The sequence below is a fragment of the Salvia hispanica genome, chromosome 2, assembly GCF_029641045.1.
Source record: "Salvia hispanica isolate PSC_SH4W2 chromosome 2, Shi_PSC_v1, whole genome shotgun sequence".
NCBI classification, from domain to species: Eukaryota; Viridiplantae; Streptophyta; class Magnoliopsida; order Lamiales; family Lamiaceae; genus Salvia; species Salvia hispanica.
Genome location: NC_142693.1, coordinates 46,784,487 through 46,809,237, shown reverse-complemented (window position 1 = coordinate 46,809,237; position 24,751 = coordinate 46,784,487). Strand labels below are relative to the sequence as shown.

Below are 24,751 nucleotides of genomic sequence, written 5' to 3'. Positions count from 1 at the left end.
TACTGTACCAACGAATATAAAATAACACAGTTTAAACAAAAGAAAATATTACCATTTATTTGTGCTTATTTTACTAGATTTGATTTTTGATAAAATTGTACTTACAATGAGACAGTTTAAGTTCATACTCTCTAATTTCAGTTTAACCGATTCATATTTGTTTCAGACATTCCAATAAGTTATATTTTCTATTTGATGAAAATCAATCATTTTATTCTCTTTTATTTTAATTTTATTGTAAAACCTTTTACTTTTCCCATCAATTTACTTTATTTTTTTCTTTTGTATTCATTCTTCTCACTTAAATTGCAAAATAAAGTATGATGGATGGAGTATATTTTAATAAGGGAAAGTATCATTATTTAAAAAGGGATAGTGGTCTATGAAATTATGAATTTTGGTCAAATTTAGATATTTTTTATTAATTTCAAAATTGATCAAAAATACTTCCTTCATTCATGAAAATTAGTCTCATTTTATTATTTTGAGATGTTCACAAAAGATAGTCAATTTTCTTAAAATGGAAATCCTCTCTCTCATTCTTTATCTACTTTTTCTCACTTCTCACAAACTTTACTTACTCTTTTCTCTATATCTCTCTTACCTTGCCCACTTTTTCTCCTCTTCTCTCTTATTTTATCAATTTATCGATAAAACTCGTGCCGTCCATAAATGAGACAATTTTTTTATGATTGGTGGGAGTATTACAAACTTTATATTTTGTTTGTTACTTATTTCCCAACTCGACCCAAATAAGATATTTTCGATGAAAACTTATTTTTCATGGCAAGTAGGATAAAAAAGCCACGTATATTATAAGGATATGGTGACTGACTAGTTGTGAAAAATAACAAACAAAACATAAAGTGTATGTTATTTTAAACAATTTTTAAGTTCATGGAAAATACCAGATTGACCAAAGTTTATGGTGTTAGGTGTCAATATCCCATTTAAAAACTAAAACTTAATCATTTAATCATATTTTTCGAGAAATAAGTCAGTTTCAAAATTTATCTTAGTACTCCATCCGTTCCTTCATAGTTGAGTGGCTTTTCTATTGGGGTAAGTTTCTTTATAGTTGAGTCATTTTCATACATGGTAATAATAAACTTATTTTTTCTTTCATACCTCATTGTCTCTCTTAATTTATCCTCTTTACTTTTTTCACTGTCTTACTTTATTTACTTTATTATCAACCCACTTAACACACTAAACAATAATTTCTTGAATTCCGTGCTAAAATAATGAGTTAACTATAAATGGACAGATGGAGTTATTTACATGCATGTACTCCCTCCGTCTGCGAAAAGTATGAACTCTTTCCTTTTAACTTTCAAGTCATCCCTGAAAAGTATGAACATTCTAATTTTAGAAACGATTTTCTATCTAAGGAGGTGAGACTCATTCTCCACTAATAAACTCCCTCTGTCCCTACTAAGTTGGGTCGTACTGTGGTTAGGGGTGGCAAATCATGCGGATTGGGTCGTTATTGGGTCAACCTAATGACGACTAACCCAATAAGGCCTAACCCGAATCCGACCTGTTAAGAAAACTCAAAACCCGAACACGAACCCAACCTGCTACCTTCAAACCCGAACACGACCCGCATCTGACACGAACCCGTTAACGACACAATATAATTTGGGATGACACGATACGATAACGACCCGAACCTGATATTACACGATTATAACTAAATATTACATGAATAAATCTAATATTACACAATCAAACCTTATTTTTCAACCTTATTTATAAGATTAAAATCTGTTTTGTATGATTTAAACCTAATTTACAATAAATTTAAAAATTAAAGTAAAATATTTTTTTAATAATAATAAAAATAATAATATTATTTCTTAATGGGCTATCCGTATCCAACCCGCATCCAACCGGGAATTATCAGGTTCTTAAGAGGTCAACCTGATAAAGACACGAACCCAATAAGGCTTGATCCAAACCCAATAATTTCATGCAGATTCGTGTTGGATTATCGTGTCGTGTCAAATATTGCCAGCCCTAACTGTGGTATCCCTTTTTGGGATACCTCAACTAAATTGAGTCATTTCCTTTTTTGCCAAAAAATAGAACATGCAATCACTTTTACTTTATTTTATCACATACTTTACTCTCTCTTTGTCTTTCCTACTTTATTCATCTATCCTACTTTTTAACACTATTCTTAATATGTGTGCCAAAAGTTTTGACTCAACCTAGTTATGGTGGAGGGAATACTTTAAAAACTTTTTTCTATCTATGTCTCTCTTAATTTACCAATTATGCATTAAAACCCGTGCCGAATCAAATATTCATACTTTTCAGGGATTGAGGGAGTATGAGTATTTTCTATCTACTACTCCCTTCGTCCCACTGTAGCAGATGCGTTTCGTTTTGAGCACTCATTTTGAAAAAAATATACTCCATCTGTCCACAAAACATAGATAACGTTTACCATTTTGGGTCGTCCACCAAAATTAGACTACTTTCTACATATGGAAAGTTTTAAACATGAAATACTACTCCTCTATCTAATTTTATCTCTTAATTTTATCTAATATTTCCTCAAACATGTGCCGAAATGCATCTAATTTTGAGACGAACTGAATATTAGAATACCAAATGTCTTTAAAATATCCAAAAATATATCTCTTACTTTACACAAATACACAAATGAGTACTCCCTCCATCCTAAGATAAGTGATGCGACTCGTTTCATGCATGGTTTTATAGGTGTTTATTACACTAACTGGGTTGATAATGTGCGAAAAAGTGGTGAATTTAAGTGTGCAGGAGCAAAAAAGTGTTGAAGCAGTAGAATGCAGGAATAACTTAATCAACTCGGAAAAGGAGCAAAAAATGGCCAAATCTGAGGACAAATTAATCAGTTGGAGACAAGCTGATCAAGAGGAGCACTGAGCTGATCAGGCCACCACATGAAAACACAAGCTGATCAAGAGGAGCACTGAGCTGATTAGGCCACCACATGAGACATGAGCTGATCAAGTTGATCAAGCTGATCAAGAGAAATTCCCACATTATGATGTATCTGCTGGATCACCCTAAATTACTGCAAGGGTAAAATGATCAAATCAGACGAGAAGTTATCTTAGGGTTAAGATTGAAGCCGCTCTATAAATAGAAGTTTTCTACAATAAAGGAGCGCTTAACGCTACGGTAGTTTAGATAGGAAGCTCTCTTAGCTTAGTTTAGTTTAGTTTAGCTTAACTTTGTAGCCACGACGGAGGAATTGATGACTCAAACGTTTCTATGTTTTCGAGACTTTAGTGTAGATTTACATGGTGTTGGTCGTTTCGAGGGTGGAATTGACGCCTCCATCTTAGAAGCTCATTCACCACCTCGCTTTGTAGTTAGATTTAATGGGTTCGGCGAAGGAATTGACGACTCCTGCGTTGGACCTCGCTCATTTCCAGTTTATTGAAGCTTTGGTTATTTCATTCACTTTTTACATTTAATTTCATGTTCTCAATGCTTTAGTGTAAAGTTACAGTGTGTTGGTTTTTTCGACGGTGGAATTGAGGCCTCCATTTTAGAAGCTCCTTCACCACCTTACTTTCTAGTTAGATTTAATGGGTTCGACAAAGGAATTGACGACTCCGGCGTTGGATCTCTCTTATTCCCAGTTTTATGAAGCTTTGATTTATTTTCATGTTTTCAATGTTTTAGTGCAGGTTTACAGTATGTTGGTTGATTCGACGATGGAATTGACGCCTCCATCTTAGAAGCTCTTTCACACCTCGCTTTCTAGTTAGATTTAACGGTTCCTGCAGAGGAATTGACAACTCTGATGTTGGATCCTTGCTTTCTTTATCGCTTTGATTTATTTTCATGTTGATGATTTATTCACCCATGTTCTTGGATGCTTTTCGCAATTGGTAGTTTAGATGTTTTAGATCTATTTATCTTAGCTTTGTAGTCTCGGCGGAGTAATTGACAACTCCGACGCCGAGATTACATTTCATTTCATGCTCCCTTAGTTTAGTTTGAGCTCCAATATATGTTCGCATGCTTCAAAGTTCAAGCTTCCCACTCTAGTTTTAAATCCTCCCTCAAGTGCTCAGGCGTGGTGGCTAACACCAACCCCGTGTCATAGAAACACTCTCGAGTAGGTCCATGGTCTCTGTGGTTCGACCCCTCTCTTGCCACTTATACTTAGTAATATTTTTTGCAAAAGTGGGAAACTATAAATCTTGTTGAAATGAGGGACACGTGCACACAACAACGTGCAAAACTCTTGCCCTTCAATAAGTGAAACACTTCTTTTGGGCACGAAATTTAATGAATTGGTATTTAAAAAATTTAAGTAGAAAGAATAAGTATGAGAAAGAAAAAAATAGAGAAGTAAAGAGAGTATAAAGTAGGTGCAATGGTGGACCTATATGGAGGCATGGGGGTTCCTTCGAAACCCCAGCCATTAGAGTTTTATGTATATACTACGTAGTCGACTAATCGTAAGCTCATTGAGGCTAGAGGGGCGTCTCTCTATCATGGGATCCGGGATCGAAACACCTCAATGGCGCATTTATCGATTTTTGTTCGATTTTCTTAAGTACTACTCCATTCGTCCCATTCAAGATGACCACATTCTTGAGTGACACAAGATTTTTGGAAGTGTTGTTAGGTGAAATAAAGTAAAAAGGAAAAAGGTAGTTGAATATTTTAATGAGGAGAGAGCAGAGAGGAGGTTATTTCAAAAATTGTAAAGTAGCCATCTTGATTGAGACAAACAAAAAAGGAAAGGTGGCTATATTGAATGAGATGGAGGGAGTAATATATTTGACTACTGATAAATTCATTTAACTATTTAATTCTATTGTTATTATTTGGATTTTCTCACCGCTAATTCTTTTACTATTAATTAATTCATTTATTAATGTAATCTAGACTATTAATTAATTCTATTAATATAATCTAGAATTAAAAAATATGCGAGAAAAATGTATAAAGTGGGTAAAATAGGAGAGTGAAAGGAAAAATTTAGATAAAGCAGAAGTGAGAAATAGAATAATAATATTGGGAGTGACTTTACATTTGTAGTATATCATCATATTGGTGGATGGATAAAAATGTAAAGATGTGACTATTTTTTTGTAGACGTAGAAAATAGTATTTTGGACCCCTCAACATAAAAATCCTGCGTCCGCCACTGAGTAGGTGGATAATAAAGTAAGAGAGATGATCTTTTACTAAAAATAAAAATGACTCGCTTATTTTGGGACAAATGGAGTATATAAGACTGACAAATAGTTAGCTCATCTAATTATCTCTCCTGAAATCTATGTTCTTCGAGTCCAATGTTAAAAATAAATGCTCCCTTCGTCCCTTATAATTTATCACCATTTGACCTGGAACGAGTTTTAAGAAATGTACTCCCTCCGCCCCACAAAGTTTGTCTCATTTTACCTTTTATGTCAGTCCCATAAAGTTTGTCCCAATTAGAATCTTTCCAAAAATAGACATTGAATACACTCTTCAATCACCTCAATATGGGACCCTTATTCCGCTACACACCTCTATTTAATACAAAGTCAAACAATTTCTTAACACCACGCCGCGTCAAGTTTGAACAATTTTTGTGGGACAGAGGGAGTAATAGAAATTGAGTTGAAAAAGTTAGAGCATCCCCATCCGTGCTCTTAAATAAGAGCACGGAGGTGGGCCCGGACCCACTTTTACTCATTGTCCTTAGCTAAGAGCACAACACCAACATCCGTGCTCTTAGCTAAGAACAAGTTCAAGGGTCCCACCATTCTATTATTCAATTTAAATGTTTCAATTACTAAAAAATTTCTACAATATAAAAATTACATAATTAAAATCCTAAAAAATAAAAATTACATAATTAAAATCCTAAAGTGGATGATGAATGTGTGTATTTATAGATGATGAATGTGTGTATTTATAGATAATTAAAAGTATGAATGAGAGATAATTTGATGTGAAAAGTGGATGATGGATGTGTGTATTTATAGATGATGAATGTGTGTATTTATAGATAATTAAAAGTATGAATGAGAGATAATTTGATGTGAAAAGTGGATGATGGATGTGTGTATTTATAGATGATTTTGGGATTAAAAAAATAAAAAATAATAAAAAAAACTCTAAAAAAAAAGTCTATAATCGGCTCTAATTTTTGGGAATCCAAAAATATATTTTTTTAATTTTTGGTATTATTTCGAATTATTTCCGAATTTTCTATTAAAAAAATGAAAACTCAATTTTGTTGCGTTGGCGAATCAGAGAGCGCCACGTGTGCTGCTCAGCGGCACAGACGTGCTCTTAGCTAAAAGCAGCGCCGTGCCGCTGGCACGGACAGACGAGCTACATTAGCGGACGTGCTTGTCCTTGCCAGTGGAACGGACGAACAGACGAGGAATCATTACCGCTGCGGATGCTCTTAATGACATGTGTGTCCTACTTTTATATATTAGTTTTATAATAAAGGGATATTGGTCTCTAATATCATGAAACTTTAAAAAAGTTGGATTTTTCCCACAAACTTTCAAATTGGCAAATACTATCACAAAGTTTACCCAAGTTTGTTATTTCCTAACAGTTAATAAATTTTAGCTATAATAATGGATTTAAGAATAATTTTGGAGGTTGTGCTCTAAGAAAAATTATACGCAAAGATTGAAAAACTTGAAGCTCTCGAAGTTGTTGTAGAGAAATTACGAAAAGAATTCACATCATGATATTTTTGTCGAAATTTGTTCGCCGGTGAAAAATAACAAGCTCAGTTAAAGGTCGTTATATTATTTGTCAATTTGAAAGTTCGTGGAAAAAATATAACTTTTTGAAAGTTTCATGATATTAGAGGCCAATATTGCTATAATAAAATGCGAGTAGATTGAGTTAGTAAAATATAAAGTTTTTTATGAAAATGATAAAAATAAAATGTGAAAATTTTTTAAGAATGAAAAAAATGAAAATAAGTGATAAATTTTCAAAAACGGAGAAAGTAAAAAAACATTGTAAAACACGGTATGATGAAACACCTTCTCCACTAAAACCCTGCCGCGTGTAAAACACTGTATGGCGAATACATGGAGCGTTTCTCACAATCGCGAGTAATGTAGTGATAGAGATGGAAAAAGCAAAAGAAAAAGCGAGCTGACATCGACTCACCACGTGTCTTAGCCTCTCTTTCAATCTGAGCCACAAGCTTCCACGATTTCTCGATCGTTCTACAAAATAGCCTCTAGAGATTTCGTTATTTACGATTCGACCCCATGACGTGGCCTCCCTCTCCCCTGCGCTTTGCTCTCCTCTTAAATCTGACCCAAAAAGAGCGTCATTTTTCTCTGCTTCACATCTCCACACTCTTATCCCTCTGCAATCGCGCCCTTGCCTATTCACTTTCGTTTGTCCTTTACTTCCATCTCTGTGCTACAATCATTCTTCTCGGATAAAGATCCGATTTCGTAGCTGCTTCTTTTTCGTGAAATTTACAATATAAGTGAGGTTTTTGTTGATTATTTGGATGGACAAATTTGGCTCGAGCTGTTAAGAATTATCTTCGAGAAAGCGATTGTTTCAGCTGCTATGGATGTAAAGGTGACCTTTTCTATCTGTTAATTTGGTCATATTTGGTTTGTTTGTTTGATTAGCCGAAAGGGGAAAACATATGTTTCACACTTTTTCACGATGAGGTTATTATGATTCGATTAAAACAATAATTTGCAAATTTGTTGGACCTGCTTGAGGTTTTAATTAACGATGATCAATTATAATTTGGAAAATTGTGAAGTTTGATATCTATATGTGTTCATGGATCTGCTTGTTGATTTTGAACGCTCTTTGTTGTGTAGGAATGTTTTGTTTCCGGCTCAGATGATTTTTCAGTGGATTCAGATGTCCAACTCAATGAGCAGTTTTCTCCTAAGGTTGGGATGGCGAATAGTTGTTGAGTTTTTGGTATAGTTAATGTGATCGCGTATCATCTAATCATCTCTTTGTATTCCGGTTGTGTAGGTAAGGAAGCCGTACACAATTACCAAGCAAAGAGAAAGATGGACAGAAGAAGAGCATACAAAGTTTCTTGAGGCATTGAAGCTTTATGGCCGAGCATGGAGGAGAATCGAAGGTACTAATAACTAATTCAATTCTATCTTGTTTGTGTCGGATGTTTTCTGAGTTTTGATTTCTTTGCAGAGCATGTAGGTAGCAAAACTGCAGTGCAAATTCGAAGCCATGCTCAGAAGTTTTTCTCCAAGGTTTTATGCTCTTATAAGTTATAAACAGTGCCATTATATCTGTATGCCGCCTTTCAAGTAAGTCATGTCTCTGTGGCATAAAGGCGCGCAAATATTTGCACTTGTATTGATGGTTGGTGTGATTAGGTTGCTCGTGAGTCGAACGTGGGGGATGGAGGTTCGGTGAAGCCGGTTGAGATCCCGCCTCCGAGGCCCAAGAGGAAACCGATGCATCCTTATCCTCGTAAGCTGGTTTCCCCAATCAAGACGGGGATCTTGATACCTGAAAGATCGGTATCTCCAAATCAGTCTCCTACGTCCGTGTTGTCTGTGGTGGGTTCGGAGCAATCCGGTGGAGCTGATTCGTGTATGCCTGGTGGCAGCCTGTCTCCAATGTCGTCCTCTGCTCTTGGTCGCGCTACTGCTCACGTTTTTAGCTCAGCCGCCCCTCCTAAGATTCTGTTGGAGGATGGTGTCTCGTCGTCTCAGTCTGACCGTGAAGATGAAAATTCTAGCACAGATGCAGAAATACCAGTGGTAGTTACTTGCCTGATTGATTTTTAGCAGTGCATTTGGTATAAGCCATATGTTTCTTATAACTAACCGTGTTTACATGTATTGCATATACACAGGAATTGGACCTTTCGCCTAGAATGGCTTTTGTGAACGAAGCAGCTACGCAGAGCTTGAAGCTGTTTGGTAAGACGTTACTAGTCATGGGTTCGTCTTGTTTGAGTTGCAAGCAGGAACCATTGGATGATGATAAGAGAGTGGAACCTTGTTCGTATCCTCTGAGAGTAGTGCCTCTAAAAGCCGGTGCTAGTAATAGTACTTGTGAGGACGCTTGGCGATTGTTGGTGCGAGTCCAGAGTAGTGTGATGAAGAATGATCCTTTGTGCATACGAGTTAGAGGTGACACTACTTTACCATGGCTAAGTCTTGCATCACAGTTGAGTGGGGAAGTGCATAGCTCAACCCCAACCACAGCTCACTCAAACGAGGGGTCGTCCTCTGATTCGAATGCTGATTTGGTTGGTGCAGCAGTGGGAAGAAGGGAGCAGACGCCGCGTAAGACCATTTCAGCGAACTGCAGGAGGGGGTTCGTGCCATACAAAAGATGTTTCACGGAGCAGGGCTCGTCTGCAGAAACTATTCAAGAGAGGGAGAAACAGAGGATCCGCCTCTGCTCGTAGCTTAGCTAGGGAAGGCTAAGTGACCGTTTGACCTGCGTTGGACGACTCAATTGCTGGAAGCAACCGTGGCTCTGACTGTATCTACGTTCCGGTTGTCTCTGCTGTTGGCCGTCAAAGTTTTGTTCCTTATCTGCAAGAAGCCTAAAGCCTAACTTCACACAATATGTATGTATTAATGTATGTATGTATGTATGTAAGTAGTTACTCAGTTTTCTTTGTAAATGGCTGTGAATTTGGTTCAGAGGAGCTTTAAGTAGAAGTTTTTCTGACTGAACTTAATGTTTTTCAGAGGAGTTTTATTTGTAAAAGACTGGGAACGATTTTTGATGTATTTAGGAGAGAGGTGTGGCGTTCTTATGAATGTAAATTCCGTCTCGTAGAATCACTCAACAAATTCCATCAAGTGGTAAATGAATTTTCTTTTCAAATCAAGTGTAAAGTCATCATAACTAATATAAACAAACTAATTCTGTCTCTACAAGTTAGATGCATATATATAGATACAAGTGTTAACGTGAAATTGATAAAAAAAAAAAAAAAAAAAAAAAAAAAAAAAACACTTGAAATTGATATAAAAAAAAAATTAATGCGAAATTGGTTAGAGATTAATGCATTACTTATTTTTCTATTTTTATATAATTAATAATAGTTCTCAATTTATTTTTTATAATGATTTGAATTCTAACCAAGTATTAAACAAATGGAAGTGTTACTAAATAAGTTCAGTATTATTAACAAAGATATTAGTATCACATTGTCTTACTAAACAAGTTTAGTATCTATTTATACATCTATATCTATGCATATATAAAGGAAGTATCTATGCATATATAGAGGAAGAGTTTTTGAGATATTTACAAGAATGCCATTTTATGAGAAAAATTATATTAATCTAAATTAAACTGTTTTTAATGAATTTGTAGAGTTTCAGTTAATAGATATTACTCAGGCAAGACTTATGAAATTTAAATTAAAAAAAAGCCTCTCATCGTTATGCAGTATGTCATCTCCAACTATTTACACCAAATTCAAACTATTCAAAAAGTAATTTTACTCCAATCATTTACTCTAAAATTAAACCCAAAAGAATATTCCATATTTATATACTTTTTATACCTTTTCAATTATACCTATATATTTATTTAATTACTTATTAGTCCCACAATATTTTATCAATAATTTATATAATTATACAAAATTTTCTTATTAATATATTTATGTATTAAATATGCTTTATATTAATAAATTACAACTTTTAAAATTAAAATACACAAAACTTATTATAATAAAATTTAAATATAAATTGTTAACAAAGATATTAGTATCACATTTCAAACGTTTGGATTAACTTGTATGATAATCACTCAAATTTTAATGTGGACATATGATTGACACGGAATTTAATACGTAATTGGTAAAGTAAGAAGAAAAAAAATGTTAAAATTATATATTGGATGGTGGAATCATAAATGATAAAATAAGAAAAGAGAAATTTACTGTCATAAATGGATGAGTAAAGGCTAAAATTGGTCCTATACATATAGTGTTTTTATGATTTTGGTCTTATTCATTACGTTTTGAATTATTGCATCCCAAACATTTGAACTCTTACCAGAATCAGTCCATTTTGGACGGCTCTGTTAAAAAGTAACGGTCAACGGCTATTAAGCCGACTTTGACCAAATTAAATATTTTTTTCAGACTTTTTTATAACTTAAAAAAATAAAAATTATTATTTTATAATAATTTAAAAGGGGCATATCTTGCGGTCGTGAACACTTCTTGTGCCCCATCTACTCAACATTCCGTTCAAGCTCTCTAGAGTAATGCACGCGCTTCCTCCGGCATGTAGAGTTCGAGTGCCGCCTTCAAATCGCTATGCTTCTCATCCTCTCCCGCCCCCACTACCATCATGGAATCCTGCAAACTCAACAGCCCATCCCCCTCTGAATCTGTCGCCGCCTCCGCCTCAGCCGCCACTGATCGAGGCAAAGCACTACTGCAGCTCCATCGGGCTTATTCTGTTGTCGCCATCCGAATTGAAGTGACTGAAAACTCTCTCGTATTGCTCAAATTTCTCTGTTGGTGAATTTGTGAGACGCAAAATTTAAGACAAAAATTAAGATATACTGTAACTGACTGAATGGGAAAGAAGATATTTTGTGTGCGGATTTTGGCGATGGAGATAGGGGTATTTATAGGTGTTGTAAAGGAAATGCCGAGTACCAGCAAATCAACCACGATTACCGAAATCCGGCTACAGCACATCACACGCCAAAGCCGCAGAGGGCGTGGAGGAATGCGCAGTCGCAGAGGGAGAAGAGCATTGCGATGGTGGTGAGGGAGAAGAGGACGTTGTGGCCTGTCTTGTCGAAGAGCCCTAATTTGGTGAATTCGTGGACGAGTTTGCGGTAGTCTTTGGAGACTTCAGAATCGGCATATGTTTGGAGGTCGAGGTGGTTGTGGAAGGTAGGCGACGAATGTGTCGGTGGCGTCGTGGCCGATGAGGTTGAGGAGGGGAAGGTCATCACCAGGGTGGGATTTGATCTAATCGGAGACGTCGTAGATTTTGTCTTGGACTGAGATCTAGAGGTTGCTGGGTTTGTTGTGAGTGGCGAGCTCCTCGGCAATGATTTGGCTATGGATGTTTGAAATTTTTAATTTAATATTTTTTAGAATAATATTAATTATTTTTTTAATTATTAAAAAATCTGATAAAAATATTTAATATGGTCAAAATTGGCTAAATAGTCGTTGACCGTTACTTTTTACTCCCTCTGTCCGCGATTAGGAGTCCCGGTCACTTTTGCGCACCTATTTTATAAAAATGATAAAAAATAGTTAAAGTGGAGAAATGATAAAGTAAAAAAAGAGAGTAATGCTGAGAAGACTGTTGTAAACATTATTCTCTCTCTTACTTTACCATTTCTCTACTTTAACTATTTTTTATTATTTTTATAAAACGGGTGCGCAAAAGTGACCGAGACTCCTAATCGCGGATAGAGGGAGTAACAGATTCTAGCCCGAGTTCAAATGTTTGGGATGCAATAATTCAAAACGTAATGTATAGGACCAAAATCGTAAAAACACAATATGTTTAGGACCAATTTTGGTCTTACCTCTAAATGGATATGAACTATTTTTATGAACTATTTTTAAGAGCAACCGCAACGGTGCTCTTTGCCAAGAGCACTCGTTGTGCCGTCGGCGCGGCGAGTACCGTGCTTGTTGTTGTGCTCTTGCCGACGGCAGGTCGTGCTCGATAGCAAGAGCACTGCCGTACCAAATCAAAAATTCCGTTTGAATTTTTTTTCTTTTTTTAAATCGAAAATAAAAACAAAAATTAAAAAAATTATTTTCGGATTCCCAAAAATATAGCCGTTTTATTGCGTTTTTCTTAATTTTTTTAATTTTTTTAAAAAAGTTTTAATCCCAAAATTATCTATAAATACACACATTCATCATCCATTTTTCACATCAAATTGTTTCTCACTCATACTTCTCTCATATTTTTGAATTGCTCTAATCTACATCTTCCTCTCTCACTCAAACACTCTCTAAATTCAAATATGGATCCAAACAAGATCATTGTGGAAGCGGAGCACGAAGAACCAGAGTACTATCAACGATTTTGTGCCACCTATGAAGCCTATGTCGTCGCTGCCCCCGTCCCGTCGAAAATTTTCTAGAAGCAAGTTCTAGGAACATATACATGAATGCAGATAAATCACACAAGAAAGAATTTAGGCTCAAATCTCACAAGGTATAAGCATGATTCTTGCGAACAAGCAATTCACTAATTATGCACCTTTTCACCAAACCATCAAATCAAAACGTCAAGCCACACTTAAACATGGATGGAATGTAATATCATCGGCAACTCTGTCTAATGTGTCCCTAAGCATGCGTGTTTCTAAGTTTTTCATGTTAAGTTCATGACATGGATTCAAGAAAAAAATTTTGAAAACAAAATTCACCTACAGGATTTTTGAAAACAAAAGCAAAAACTAAAGCCTTAAAACAAAAACCTAAACTCACGGTCCACCACTTCATCCCCCAAAACTTATTTATAACAATGTGTAAAATAAGTTTGTAGAGTCGGTTGGGACGTGTGTAAACTACCAAAAAGAAAACATACCATGAAAAATTTAGCATATAGGTTGGATGGAGTGAAAATTCAAAAAATTTCGAAAAATCGCGCTGGGAACTGTGCTAGGTGGCGGTCTGCCGTATCTGGCGGTCGCCGCATGATGTCAGATTTTTCCAGCAAGCAGGTGGCGGCCCGCCGCAACACATGCGGCGGTCACCACGTAATGGTCAGAACCTGCGAAAAAATGTTCAAAGCAAAATATTAAACCAAAACCAAAAAGTACTTAAAAATTTAAACAAAAATTGTCAAAACATAACAAAAAAAAAAATAATAATTGTCTCAAAACAAGCAAAAATAATGATACAAGTGCTCATTTAAAGTCATTGAGCCTGACTTCTTCAATCTTGTGGAGGAGGAGGGAAACGGCCGTTGAGGTCGTCGAACGCGCCAATAAGATAGGCGATGTCGCCACTCATGGTTTGGCGCTCTTGTCGAGCCTCGGCAGCCATCCTTTGGAGCTCTTCAATTTGTTGATGTTGATGAACGTCTTCCAATCTTTGTTGCTCCCAAAGGTGTTGCTCCGTCGTCCTCCAATCGCCTTGAGACGTCCACCCTTGGCGGTTGTAGGCGTTCTCCCTTTGTTGCTCTGCCCAACGGTTGTCCCAAGTGTTGGACATATTTTGCATGTAGGAAAACATATCTCCCAGTTGGGCAGAGGTGTTGGATTGGAACTTCTCATTGGGATTAGGCCTCCCGAGGCGGCGGTTCGCTCGAGTCCGGCGGCGATGATCCTCCACTTCCTCTTCTTTTTCTTCTTGTTGTTGAGGCGGCGGCGGCGGCGGTGGCACTCCACTCCCTTGAGCATATGAATGCTCTGCCTCTTCTTCATAGTTATCAATTGCATTGAAGGCAGAGTCATCCTCGGGTTCAAAGACCAATCCATCCCCCAACGTGAATTCATCCTCATGCAGAGACGTATCAACAATAATTCAACATAAATCAACAATCTCTAAGAATTCACAAGTATTGCAATTCATGGAAGTAATAATAGCTTCACAATGCTATGAACATGATTGCAACATATAAACATTCAAGAGCAAGAGGGAATCACCATTCAAAACCCAACAAATCATCACCCTATATAAAAATCTAACCATGAAAGTTCAAGAATAAGCCCACAAATTCATCCCCCATACTAGAATAAGCGTATCTACCGAACAATTTATCAATGAAAGACCAAAGTCCATGAAAGAATTGAAGCAAAACTCAGAAATTGAGTGTAAGATTTATACCTTGTGATGGAGAGAATTGAGGGAAGAAAGCTCTAATCTTGGAATGGAATGAGAGAATGAGAGTGTGGGTGTGTGAATTTGGTGATTTATAATGGTGGGGATCGTGTGCAAGGAAGGAATTAGGGAAAGAATGGAGAAAAGGGAAGGAAAACTTACCTCTTAAAGCTGGAACCGCGTTCTGCCCTCTCCGTGGCGACTGCCGCGCAACGTGTGGCGGGTTGCCACACGGGATGCAAAAAATGGCGCTCACCTGGCGGGCCGCTGCGACCCGCACAGCGGTTTCTCCTGCCCGCCCTAAGCCTACCCTAGGCCCGACCTAACCTGCACACTGAACACACGTGTGGCGACCGTCGTGGATCGTGCAGCGACCGCCACTCGTTAAATATTTATATATATATATATAGGGATGTATTCAGGTCAGAACGCTAAGTATAAGTAAAAATCAAAACACTTGCAGTCCATTGGATCTTATGATCTAACGGTTAGATTAATGCCACGTGTCATCTAATGATGTAGAATATTTTAGACTAATAATGTAGCTCGGATAATAATGTAGCATTTTGGTTTAATAATGTACAGTTTTAGTCTTACAATGTACATTTCCATTCTAATAATGTACCTCGGCGAATAATGTACATTTTTAGTATGATAATGTAGCTTATCACAGCCATCCAATCTAAGGATCTAAGGGCTGTGATTAGTGCTGTGTTTTACACTAAGATGCTGTAAGGACCCTAACACACCCCTATATATATATATATATATATATATATATATATATATATATGGGGATGTACTCAGATGACAACTCTCTTTATTGTAACACCATACCACCATTTTAGGCCATTGGATCTGAAAATCGTGTGCTTGTCATGCTTGTCATTACCATATTGCAGTGCTGTTCATTGAATATTGCAGTCTTACCACAACAATATTGCAGTTTACCACGACTGCAATATCTAATACAGTAGACTGCAAACCCGTGTTTTTTCATGAAACTTAATCCTAGGCGTCCATAAATGAGATCTAATGGACTATATTGGAGGTATGGTGTTATCCTATCTATGGTGGCACCATAGTGCACCCCTATATATATAGGGGTGCGTTAAAATGACAACACTCTTAAAATGACACTATGACACCACGCTAGACTGCAATATTATAAACGTTAGACTGCAATATCCAATACACTAGACTGCAATCTATAGATTGCAGTCCAGCGTATTAGATATTGCAGGCGGGAAAAATTGCAGTCTAGCGTATTAGATATTGCAGTCCTCGAAAATTTACCCTTGAGCAATTTTTATGATTGCCACATGGCAGCTGATTATTCGTCCATGTGTACAAATGATTGGCTAGGATTGGTGGTATGGTGTTATCTTAAGAGGTGTTGTCATTTTAACACAAACCTATATACATATATTTTATATCATTTTTTTATATATTGTTCAAACATTTAACTGAATCTCAGCCCCACGATTTTGTCATCTAATGGTTAGATTAATGCCCCGTGTCATTTAATAATGCACATTTTCATACTAATAATGTACACCGACTCATAATTTAGCATTATAATCTAATATTGTTGATTTTCATTCTAATAATGTACACCGACTAATAATGCAACATTATAGTCTAATAATGCATTGATCACAACCATCCAATTCAAGGATCCAAGGGCTGTGATTTGTTTGAAGCTTAACACTAAAGAGCGGTGAAGGACCCATATATATATATATATATATATATAGGGTTTTGATCTATGCAAAACTAGATTTAAATAAAGAAACGCAAAACAATATCATGCGTAGGGCATTTGTAGGTCATAGTTAGTGTATATTTAGGTCATACTAACCAAGTATGACCTAAAATGAACTTAGCTTGCCATTAAACTCAAAATCTTATAATATGACCTAAAACTGGTTAATTATGATCTTCCGTATTTTTGGTTAATTATTGACTATTAGATCATCTAATCCTAGGGCTAAGATTTGGGCTGCATTTCTGGATTTAAACACATATTTATTTTGATCATCTCCCTATATATATATATATATATATATATATATATGGTTGTGCTAAAATGACAACACCATTTAATATAACATCATACCACCATTCTAGGCCCTTAGATCTGGAAATCCTAGGCTTATTAGGCAGCTTATTTTAATTAAGTTGAACCCATTAAAAATTCTGAAGGGTAAAATAGTAATTCTCTATTCCTTAAATGGTGTTGTGTGAATTAGACGATCGTTGTGTGAATTAGACGGAATCATTCAGTTTTGATCGCGACGATGAATTCTCAATTCATCGCTCGCTGGAAATTTTCAGAGTCACGCTCAATTCATCGATGAATTCTCCATCCAGATTCTCAATTTCAAGCTGAATTTTACTCTTCGTTTTCTGCAATTGGATTCTCAATATCAACAACTGAGCTGAATTTCACTCTTTAATTTCTGATCCATATTCAGCAATTCAATTTCTCCACAATTCGTTTTCTGCAATTGGATTCCGAATTTTCAATTTCAGTCCTAATTTGAGAACCGAGAAATCTCCAAATCGTTGTCTCTCTTCATAGGTTTCTGAAGATCTATGGGCGACTCGATCATAAATTTTGATTTGGATGTTTTTCCTGAAGGCGAGTATCGACATGTTTAGCTGGAAAATAATGGTCAATTATTGGACGATTGTGATGACGAATTTGTTTACTGTTTTGACGATTATTGATCTTTAGTTTGAAAAATTATGCTTCTATTTATTTTCAATACTGGTTGAAGAGTAGCTTTCGATGAATACTTGTTTAGTAGAGTGTGTTTCTACTACTATTCAATATTGGTAGAGGAGTAATGTTCGATTTCATAAAGCATAATGCAGAGTATTAACCTATGATCTCATCGCAATACTCTGTTTCTGCTGATTCTGATTCTGTTTAGTATAGTTTGTAGTAATTGCTGGTTTATGTGTATCACATTGCTGTTCACCTTATCGTTTATTGCAGTCATTGTATTTGAACTAATTTGCCTCATGTTTAAACTTTTTATCCAGTTGCATGTGTGCCAGCATGCCCCGACGAACTCCGTCCTTATGTTGGTAAGAAATTCCATTCATTAGATAAGGGTATTGCCTTTTATGAAGGTTATGGGCGTGAAACTGGTTTCTATGTGCGTAAACGTGGAATCAAATCTACTAGAGATGTTGTTACGTGGCAATATCTTGTTTGTAACAGAGAGGGATTGAAGGTGGGGATTGAAATGGATGAGATGCATGCACAAGAGGGTTTTATAACCAAACGTAGACGCACATCCAAAAGGTGTGAATGTAGGGCGCGAATATCACTCAAGTATGTATATGAGGCTGGATTTTTGGGGGTATGATGTTCAAGAATTTGTGGAAGTTCACAATCATAGTATGATTGAACTTCCGTTTAGACGTTACATGCATATTAACCGTAGGTTGGGTGAAGTACACAGGCGATTCATATGGGACTGCACGAAAGCCAATATTGGACCCACCATGACATTCAAATTCTTGAATGAGTTCTTGGGCGGCTATGACACTGTGGAATCACCGTGGCAGAACTTAGGAATTATGTCCAAGGTCTGAAAACTTATGTCGAAGGTTCTGATGCATAAATGTTGTTAGATGAAATGGCGAGGAAAAAGAAGGCATGTCCTGATTTCACATATCACTATCAGCTTGGGAGTTCAAAAGAGTTGAAAGCGTTTTTCTGGTGCGATGCAATATCTAAGTGGAATTATCAACTGTATAGTGATGTTGTCTCCTTCGACTACACATACAATACCAATAGGTAATGCCTTGTTCGTTTATATATAAATTCTGCATTCCATGTGTTAGGTTTCTGTTTGGATAACATTGTAGATTAAGACTCTAATATTTGCAGTCTATTGTGTATTATATTGCAGTTTTTGGACTCTAATATTGCAGTCTACCATTTATATGTATGAAACAGGTATTGCATGATATTTTCACCCTTCACGGGCAAGGACAGTTGTTGGGACTACCGCAGCGGAAGACACAGAAACCAAACAGGTCCTTGACCGGATCTATTTAGTTGATTATGCATTCGACTCCAATTTCATGCAATATTCATAGATCTATAGATATAACATCAAATAAACACATAATCATGCAATTTGATGTAGTTACGATTGTTACCTCATAATCCATCATTGGATTGACGTTGCTAGCTGCACCAACCGGAGATCCTTGGTTTATCGACCACGAATCTTCCGTACTATTCCCTCGTCCTTGATTCTCCATCCCTGTGGGTGGATCTTAGAAAACAAATTAAATAACTTTGAATGAATCTAGGGAAACCCAATACAAACACTAAATTGTCTAAATCTAATCCTATTAATTAGATAGATGAAGAACAATAATCAAAACCCTAATTCTCCCACTACTATGGCTCGAAAATCGAGACCAAGAGGAAGAGGAAGGAGGCGCCAATTTCTAGGCACTAGGGTTAGGGTTTTGTGTTGTCTTGGATTGTGTGCTAGGGTTTACCTTTCATTCATTATTTATAGTGGACCTTATTGGGCTAGTAAGGGGATCCATGGAATGACTTAAGTGTTGGGCTCACCCATTAGTTAATTACTAATTAAATCAAATGACCCATGATTTAGTATATTATCAATGGAATATTATTTTATTCCACTAAAGAATAATATTGCACTCCCACTTAAATCACCAAATTACAAATAACTTGGGTCCATTTTATTTTATAATATTTCCCGCGTTTAAGATTATCTTGATCCATCAATTTAATTCTTTTGTCTGCTATGTGACTAGAATTAAATTAATTCTCCAAAGAGTTTTTCTAGTTTGAAACTTTATTTATTATTCGTGGAATAAATTCCAACTGCGCAAATTTCTGAATAATAAATTCCTCTTTCAAACACCTCATTGGGGATCACCCTTTTAGGGATTTAATCATACCACACTGGGCACGCGAATTCTATGAAATAATATTCCAATACCTTCATGTTATTCAATTACTACCACCCAAGATATCATGAACTTGAGTTACGTACAAACTCTCACATATTGATAAGTCAAAGTGGCGTTTGATTGAATAAACAATATTGATATTAATATCATAGACTAGAAAATACTAAAACTTTCTGAAACATATTCTTTCAGTAGATAGCAATAAAGAATACATTTCGGATTAGATCCTTTCAGTGCTTTACCACACCGGTGTTACTAATCTCATCTTAGGTAAGAGAGAATTATCACAAACACCGCAACCGTTCCAATAGGTAGCCAAAGCCTATCTAGGTTGTGAATACGTTTTTCTTCTTACTAGATCTGGCCAAGTCCCCTACTGGAAAACTCATGCGGAGATTCATCAAATTTCCCTACTTGACCTTCTTAGTAAAAAGCCTTAGACTTGTTTATCATATTTCAATAATAAACCATTTATATTATATTATTTATTCTCATAAATAGGTAAACAAGTGGATGTGGCGTTTCTCGTATACATGCACAAGCTGACTGTACAAAGACATGTACGCTCGAAGCATCTTTTAATATACAAACCCCAACAATCTCCCACTTATACTCAAAGAATGCTTTCGAGTATATCTACCGCTTTATTGGCCTTGTGCTACACATTCACACATATTTTCTCCCACTTATACTCAAAGCAGGCTTTGGCCACTATGTACTCAAAACTATAATTCTTTAAAAAAGAATCTACCAACATAGTTTGCTAGAGTACATAAAACGAAAATATACTTGTAATTTATAACCTTAATTCTTGCTAAGAGCACGATAATTTGATCAAAATATTTCTAGGCCCTTTGATCCAGTGGAATAATTTTATGTGCCTTTCTCAAGTGAACTTATACATATTCCTCTATCAAAATCCACTATTTTGATCCTTCTGAATTTCTACTAATTAAAGTAGAATACTTATAGCAAATATAAAGTTTTAATCATGTCGAATATGATTCCCAAAACTTTAATTATATAATACCAACCTAACTTGGTATTATCCTTGCTATATAACTTGTGATGTAAATTTATGTATGAACATAATTACCTCATCACAATGACTAATTGGAAATTAGTCCTTATGACAAAATAAAACCGAATGATTGCATTCTTTGTTTTATAGTCATAAATTCCAAGAGTTCATTTATTTAACCATTTGTTGTGAATTTTAGAAATACTTTCTTTGGAAACCCAAAAGTAATTCTAATTTTAATAGCTAACTTGGAAATGTCTTTTAATGTTATTAGAGTCTTAGAAAGTGTGCAATTCATCACTTCTTTCATTCTAGGGTGTGAACCCTTTTAACTCTATCAAGCATTACCTTAATTCCATTTATGAATATTCTATGAGACAAAATTTAGCTCCCACTTTTAAAAGTAGAAAAATACTAGTCTCAATATTCTTTAAGGCTATTAAAATAATTTAAATAGTGCTTGGAGTTAAATTCATCCTAGTTTAATAAAACAAGCCATGAAGCTCTTATTAAACACTTAGAATTTAACTATTCATTAAGAAAAGCTCCCACTATTTTAATTATCACTTTCACAACAAAATAAATAAAACAATAACTAATCAAATAGTCAACTCTTGGCTTGGAACATTAAAATAATTATAATGTGCACACTATATTTACTATACAAGAATTTCTAGTATTTATAATAAATACTTATCTTGTCTCTAGTTGAATTTAATTTACTTGTCTTGTAATCAATTATTGTGATATTTTTTCTTACACCTTTATTTGAACAAACGCGATCATTAGATCATTTTATTTTGTATTGAATCCATGTCGAACATTAATGTTCTATTGACTCATCAACAAAATAATGGTTCAAAAGACTTAAGGATTAAAGAAACTTAATAATCAATATTTCTAGAAGAAAACTTCATAATAATTGAATCAACAAATTTAATTACAAGTAAACATTTTGATATTAACCATGTTACATTTGATGTCATAAATAATTGGATAATCAAAACTTCATTTATCTAATAATGCAAGTATTCTCTTCCCCTTGCTATCACGCTGAGAAGCGCGAGTTAACACCTCTAAATTATGTCTATCACAAATCAGTCTCAAACATTGATTCGAATATCATGCATGTTCCCAACGTTTCCCTTTTCCCATCAATTCATTTTAATATCACCATTCAAAATCAAGACATGATTATCATATCACTTTTTATTCGCACTACAACTCCAGATCTATCATCAAAACATGTCACGCATGAGTGTTTTACAACACACATCACACGCACACACACACAACACACACACACGCACACCGAGGCACGCACACACACATGCACGATCCACACACACACACACATACGCATCCCATTCATCAATTGGTTTCCCCTTTTCACTCAATCTATATGCATGAGGGTTCAAGAACACCGATTAATCGGTTAGATGAGAAAAGATTAATATAAAAATACTTTTTCTTGATAGAACACACACACACATACGCATCTCATTCATCAATTGGTTTCCCCTTTTCACTCAATCTATATGAATGAGGGTTCAAGAACACCGATTAATCGGTTAGATGAGAAAAGATTGATATAAAAATACTTTTTCTTGAAAGAACGAACGGTAGAACAAAGAATAGCCTTGATTCTTCAACAATTCTTGAGTTTCAACTTCAATTCTTTGTAAAGAATGAAGAGATCTTGAATAAAATAGAAAACAAGTTGAAGAAAGAGTGGAGGAAGTGGGAGGCGTGATTTTCAAGAGAGAAGGGGGCGTGTATTTTGGATTTTAGAGTTAGAGTCTCTCTCTTATTTATAGAGTGCAAGATATAATATCTTTAATTAAATAACTTAAAGATTAGAGAAGATTTGGTGGTTGAAGTTGGCGTTAGTTTTGGGAGAAATAAGGGGATTTCGAAATCTTAGGCTATTTAATTAGCCTATGATTTAATTTGGTATTTCACGGAGTAGAATAAAATATCATGGAGCATAATAAAATAATGAATCCTCCCAAATAAATAGGGGATAGGCAATTTTTAGCTCCTTCCACAAGGAATTTGATTAATTTCCTAATTAAAATAGGATATGGGAAGATCTTCTTAGATATGGTAAGATATGCTAGGATATTTGAATTTATTCATGGGAGAGAATAAATAAGGGATCTAATAATATAATAAAATAAGTTGAGAGGGTTCTTGGGCCTTACTGGATATTATTGAAGATTCATTCGATACTATGGAGTTATTTGTAGAACTCTCACAGACTTATTAAAGAAAGATGCATTCCTCTAGAGTGAGGAAGCTGATACTACCTTTGTGGAGTTGAAACGTGTGATGATGAATCCACCAGTGTTAGCCTTGCCTAACTTTTCCTTACCCTTTGTTGTGGAAACTGATGCATCCAGCTACGACATAGGAGTAGTGTCACGCCCGTATTTTCTAAGGATAGAAAACACGGTTGATCGCGACTAGGGGATGATTAAAGAAGCGGGGAAGAAAGGGGGAAACACACATCTTTGACCAAAATATTTAAATAATTGAAATAACTTAGAAAACAACATAGTATCATTTCAACAAAGAACCAATTCTAAGAAATAAAGACTAGAAAGTAGACCATTTTGAAAAGAGTTAGGTTCTCAATACTAAAACAATTTTAAAGAAAAGACACCTAGCGGAAGCGTTCAAGACACGGAAAATGCCGAGTATGAAGACACGACATATCCAACAATATTAAGCCAAACATAAATAATCCATGAATTCTGCTCAACATCCTCCACACCCGTCGTCGCTCAATCTGCACATTAAGAAAAACAAATATGTGTTAGAGTTTGTATACTAGAAATCACGTTTCGAGTGATTGAATACTGTAAAACTCTTATTTTATTTTCCAATGAATAAAACAGATTATTTTTGTCATAATGTTGTTATGTTTTACATTTAATGGATGTTAATGCATGTTTAAATGTATAAGTTAACTTAACAAAGTCTAAGTCTTTGTTTTAGTAGACCGGTTGTGGGCGTCGTCCACTTTAAGGTAATACGGTCAGTTCTAAACAAAGAAAAATATGAATTTCACAACCTAGATGGAATTAGACTACCCATCGAGAAAGGTTGCAATGTCAGTCCGTATATTTCTAAGCCTTACTGAAATAAGATGACATTGGTGTGGTATAGCACTGAACGGATCTAACAGCAAGACTTGCCTTGGGCTATCTACTGAAAGGCGAGGTCTTGATAAATATTTATTTCTTAATCAATGTAGGTTAGCATTGAGCATACGGTATTGATTATGCATTGCTTTGACTTATCAAATGGTGCGGGTTTTTCGTAGCCCAATTATCCTGATATATTGGGCAGTGGTGATCGATATCTAGCGGTGCTAGGATTGCTATTATATTGAATCGTGCACGAGGTGAGTCTCGTTTGATAATGTCCTCAAGAGGAGCGCGAAACAAGGTTTTATTATTCGGAACCTAGCTAGTTGGAGTTTGATTACTCTATGAATAATAAATAAGTGTTTCATGCTGAGTCCACTCTTGGAATTAATAAGAAGTTAATTAATTAAGTCAATAGCAGACATTAATTAATTAATGGACATTTTAATCTTAAGCGCGGGAAATGAAAGATAAACGGAAACCCGGATTACTTGTAATTTCGGATTTGGATGGGGAGAGTTCAATATTACTTCTGTAGTGGCTGCTCGTAATATTCCAATTATAACTTATATTAAATTGTGGGTTCAATTTAATTAGTAAAAGTAAATTGGATGAGCCCATATCCAAAGCCTTCCATAGATCCCTGTCTGGGCCCAAAAGGAACTTAATATAAATAGGAGAATAAAGGAGACAGAAATAACACACAATTTTATTTGCTAAAATTTTCGAAAATTTCAGCTCTCACAAGCTGTAGGAATTTTCGAATTCCTCTCCTGTTTCAAAAAGGATTTCTTCTGTCTTCTTTATTTAAGTCCT

General features: G+C 35.5%; 2 protein-coding genes across 3 annotated transcripts; one reads left to right on the top strand and one right to left on the bottom strand.

Annotated features, from left to right (window-relative positions):
• Positions 1-7,319: 7,319 nt before the first annotated feature.
• On the top strand, positions 7,320-9,776 carry LOC125201678 (protein REVEILLE 2). Of its 2 annotated transcripts, XM_048099892.1 has the most exons (7): positions 7,320-7,578; positions 7,833-7,907; positions 7,996-8,107; positions 8,176-8,237; positions 8,364-8,753; positions 8,849-9,128; positions 9,258-9,776. In XM_048099892.1, the coding sequence occupies exons 1-7, from the start codon at positions 7,567-7,569 to the stop codon at positions 9,407-9,409; spliced, it is 1,083 nt and encodes a 360-aa protein (XP_047955849.1). In that variant the 5' UTR covers positions 7,320-7,566; the 3' UTR covers positions 9,410-9,776. The 2 variants fall into 2 exon arrangements, with proteins under 2 accessions (XP_047955849.1, XP_047955848.1); XM_048099891.1 differs by having other exon boundaries at positions 7,321-7,578; positions 8,849-9,776.
• A 4,121-nt stretch (positions 9,777-13,897) lies between these two features.
• LOC148932541 (uncharacterized) lies at positions 13,898-17,793 on the bottom strand. The gene is made up of 2 exons (XM_089065143.1): positions 17,773-17,793; positions 13,898-14,461 (listed from the first exon to the last, which is right to left on the bottom strand). The coding sequence occupies exons 1-2, from the start codon at positions 17,791-17,793 to the stop codon at positions 13,898-13,900; spliced, it is 585 nt and encodes a 194-aa protein (XP_088921269.1).
• Positions 17,794-24,751: the final 6,958 nt, after the last annotated feature.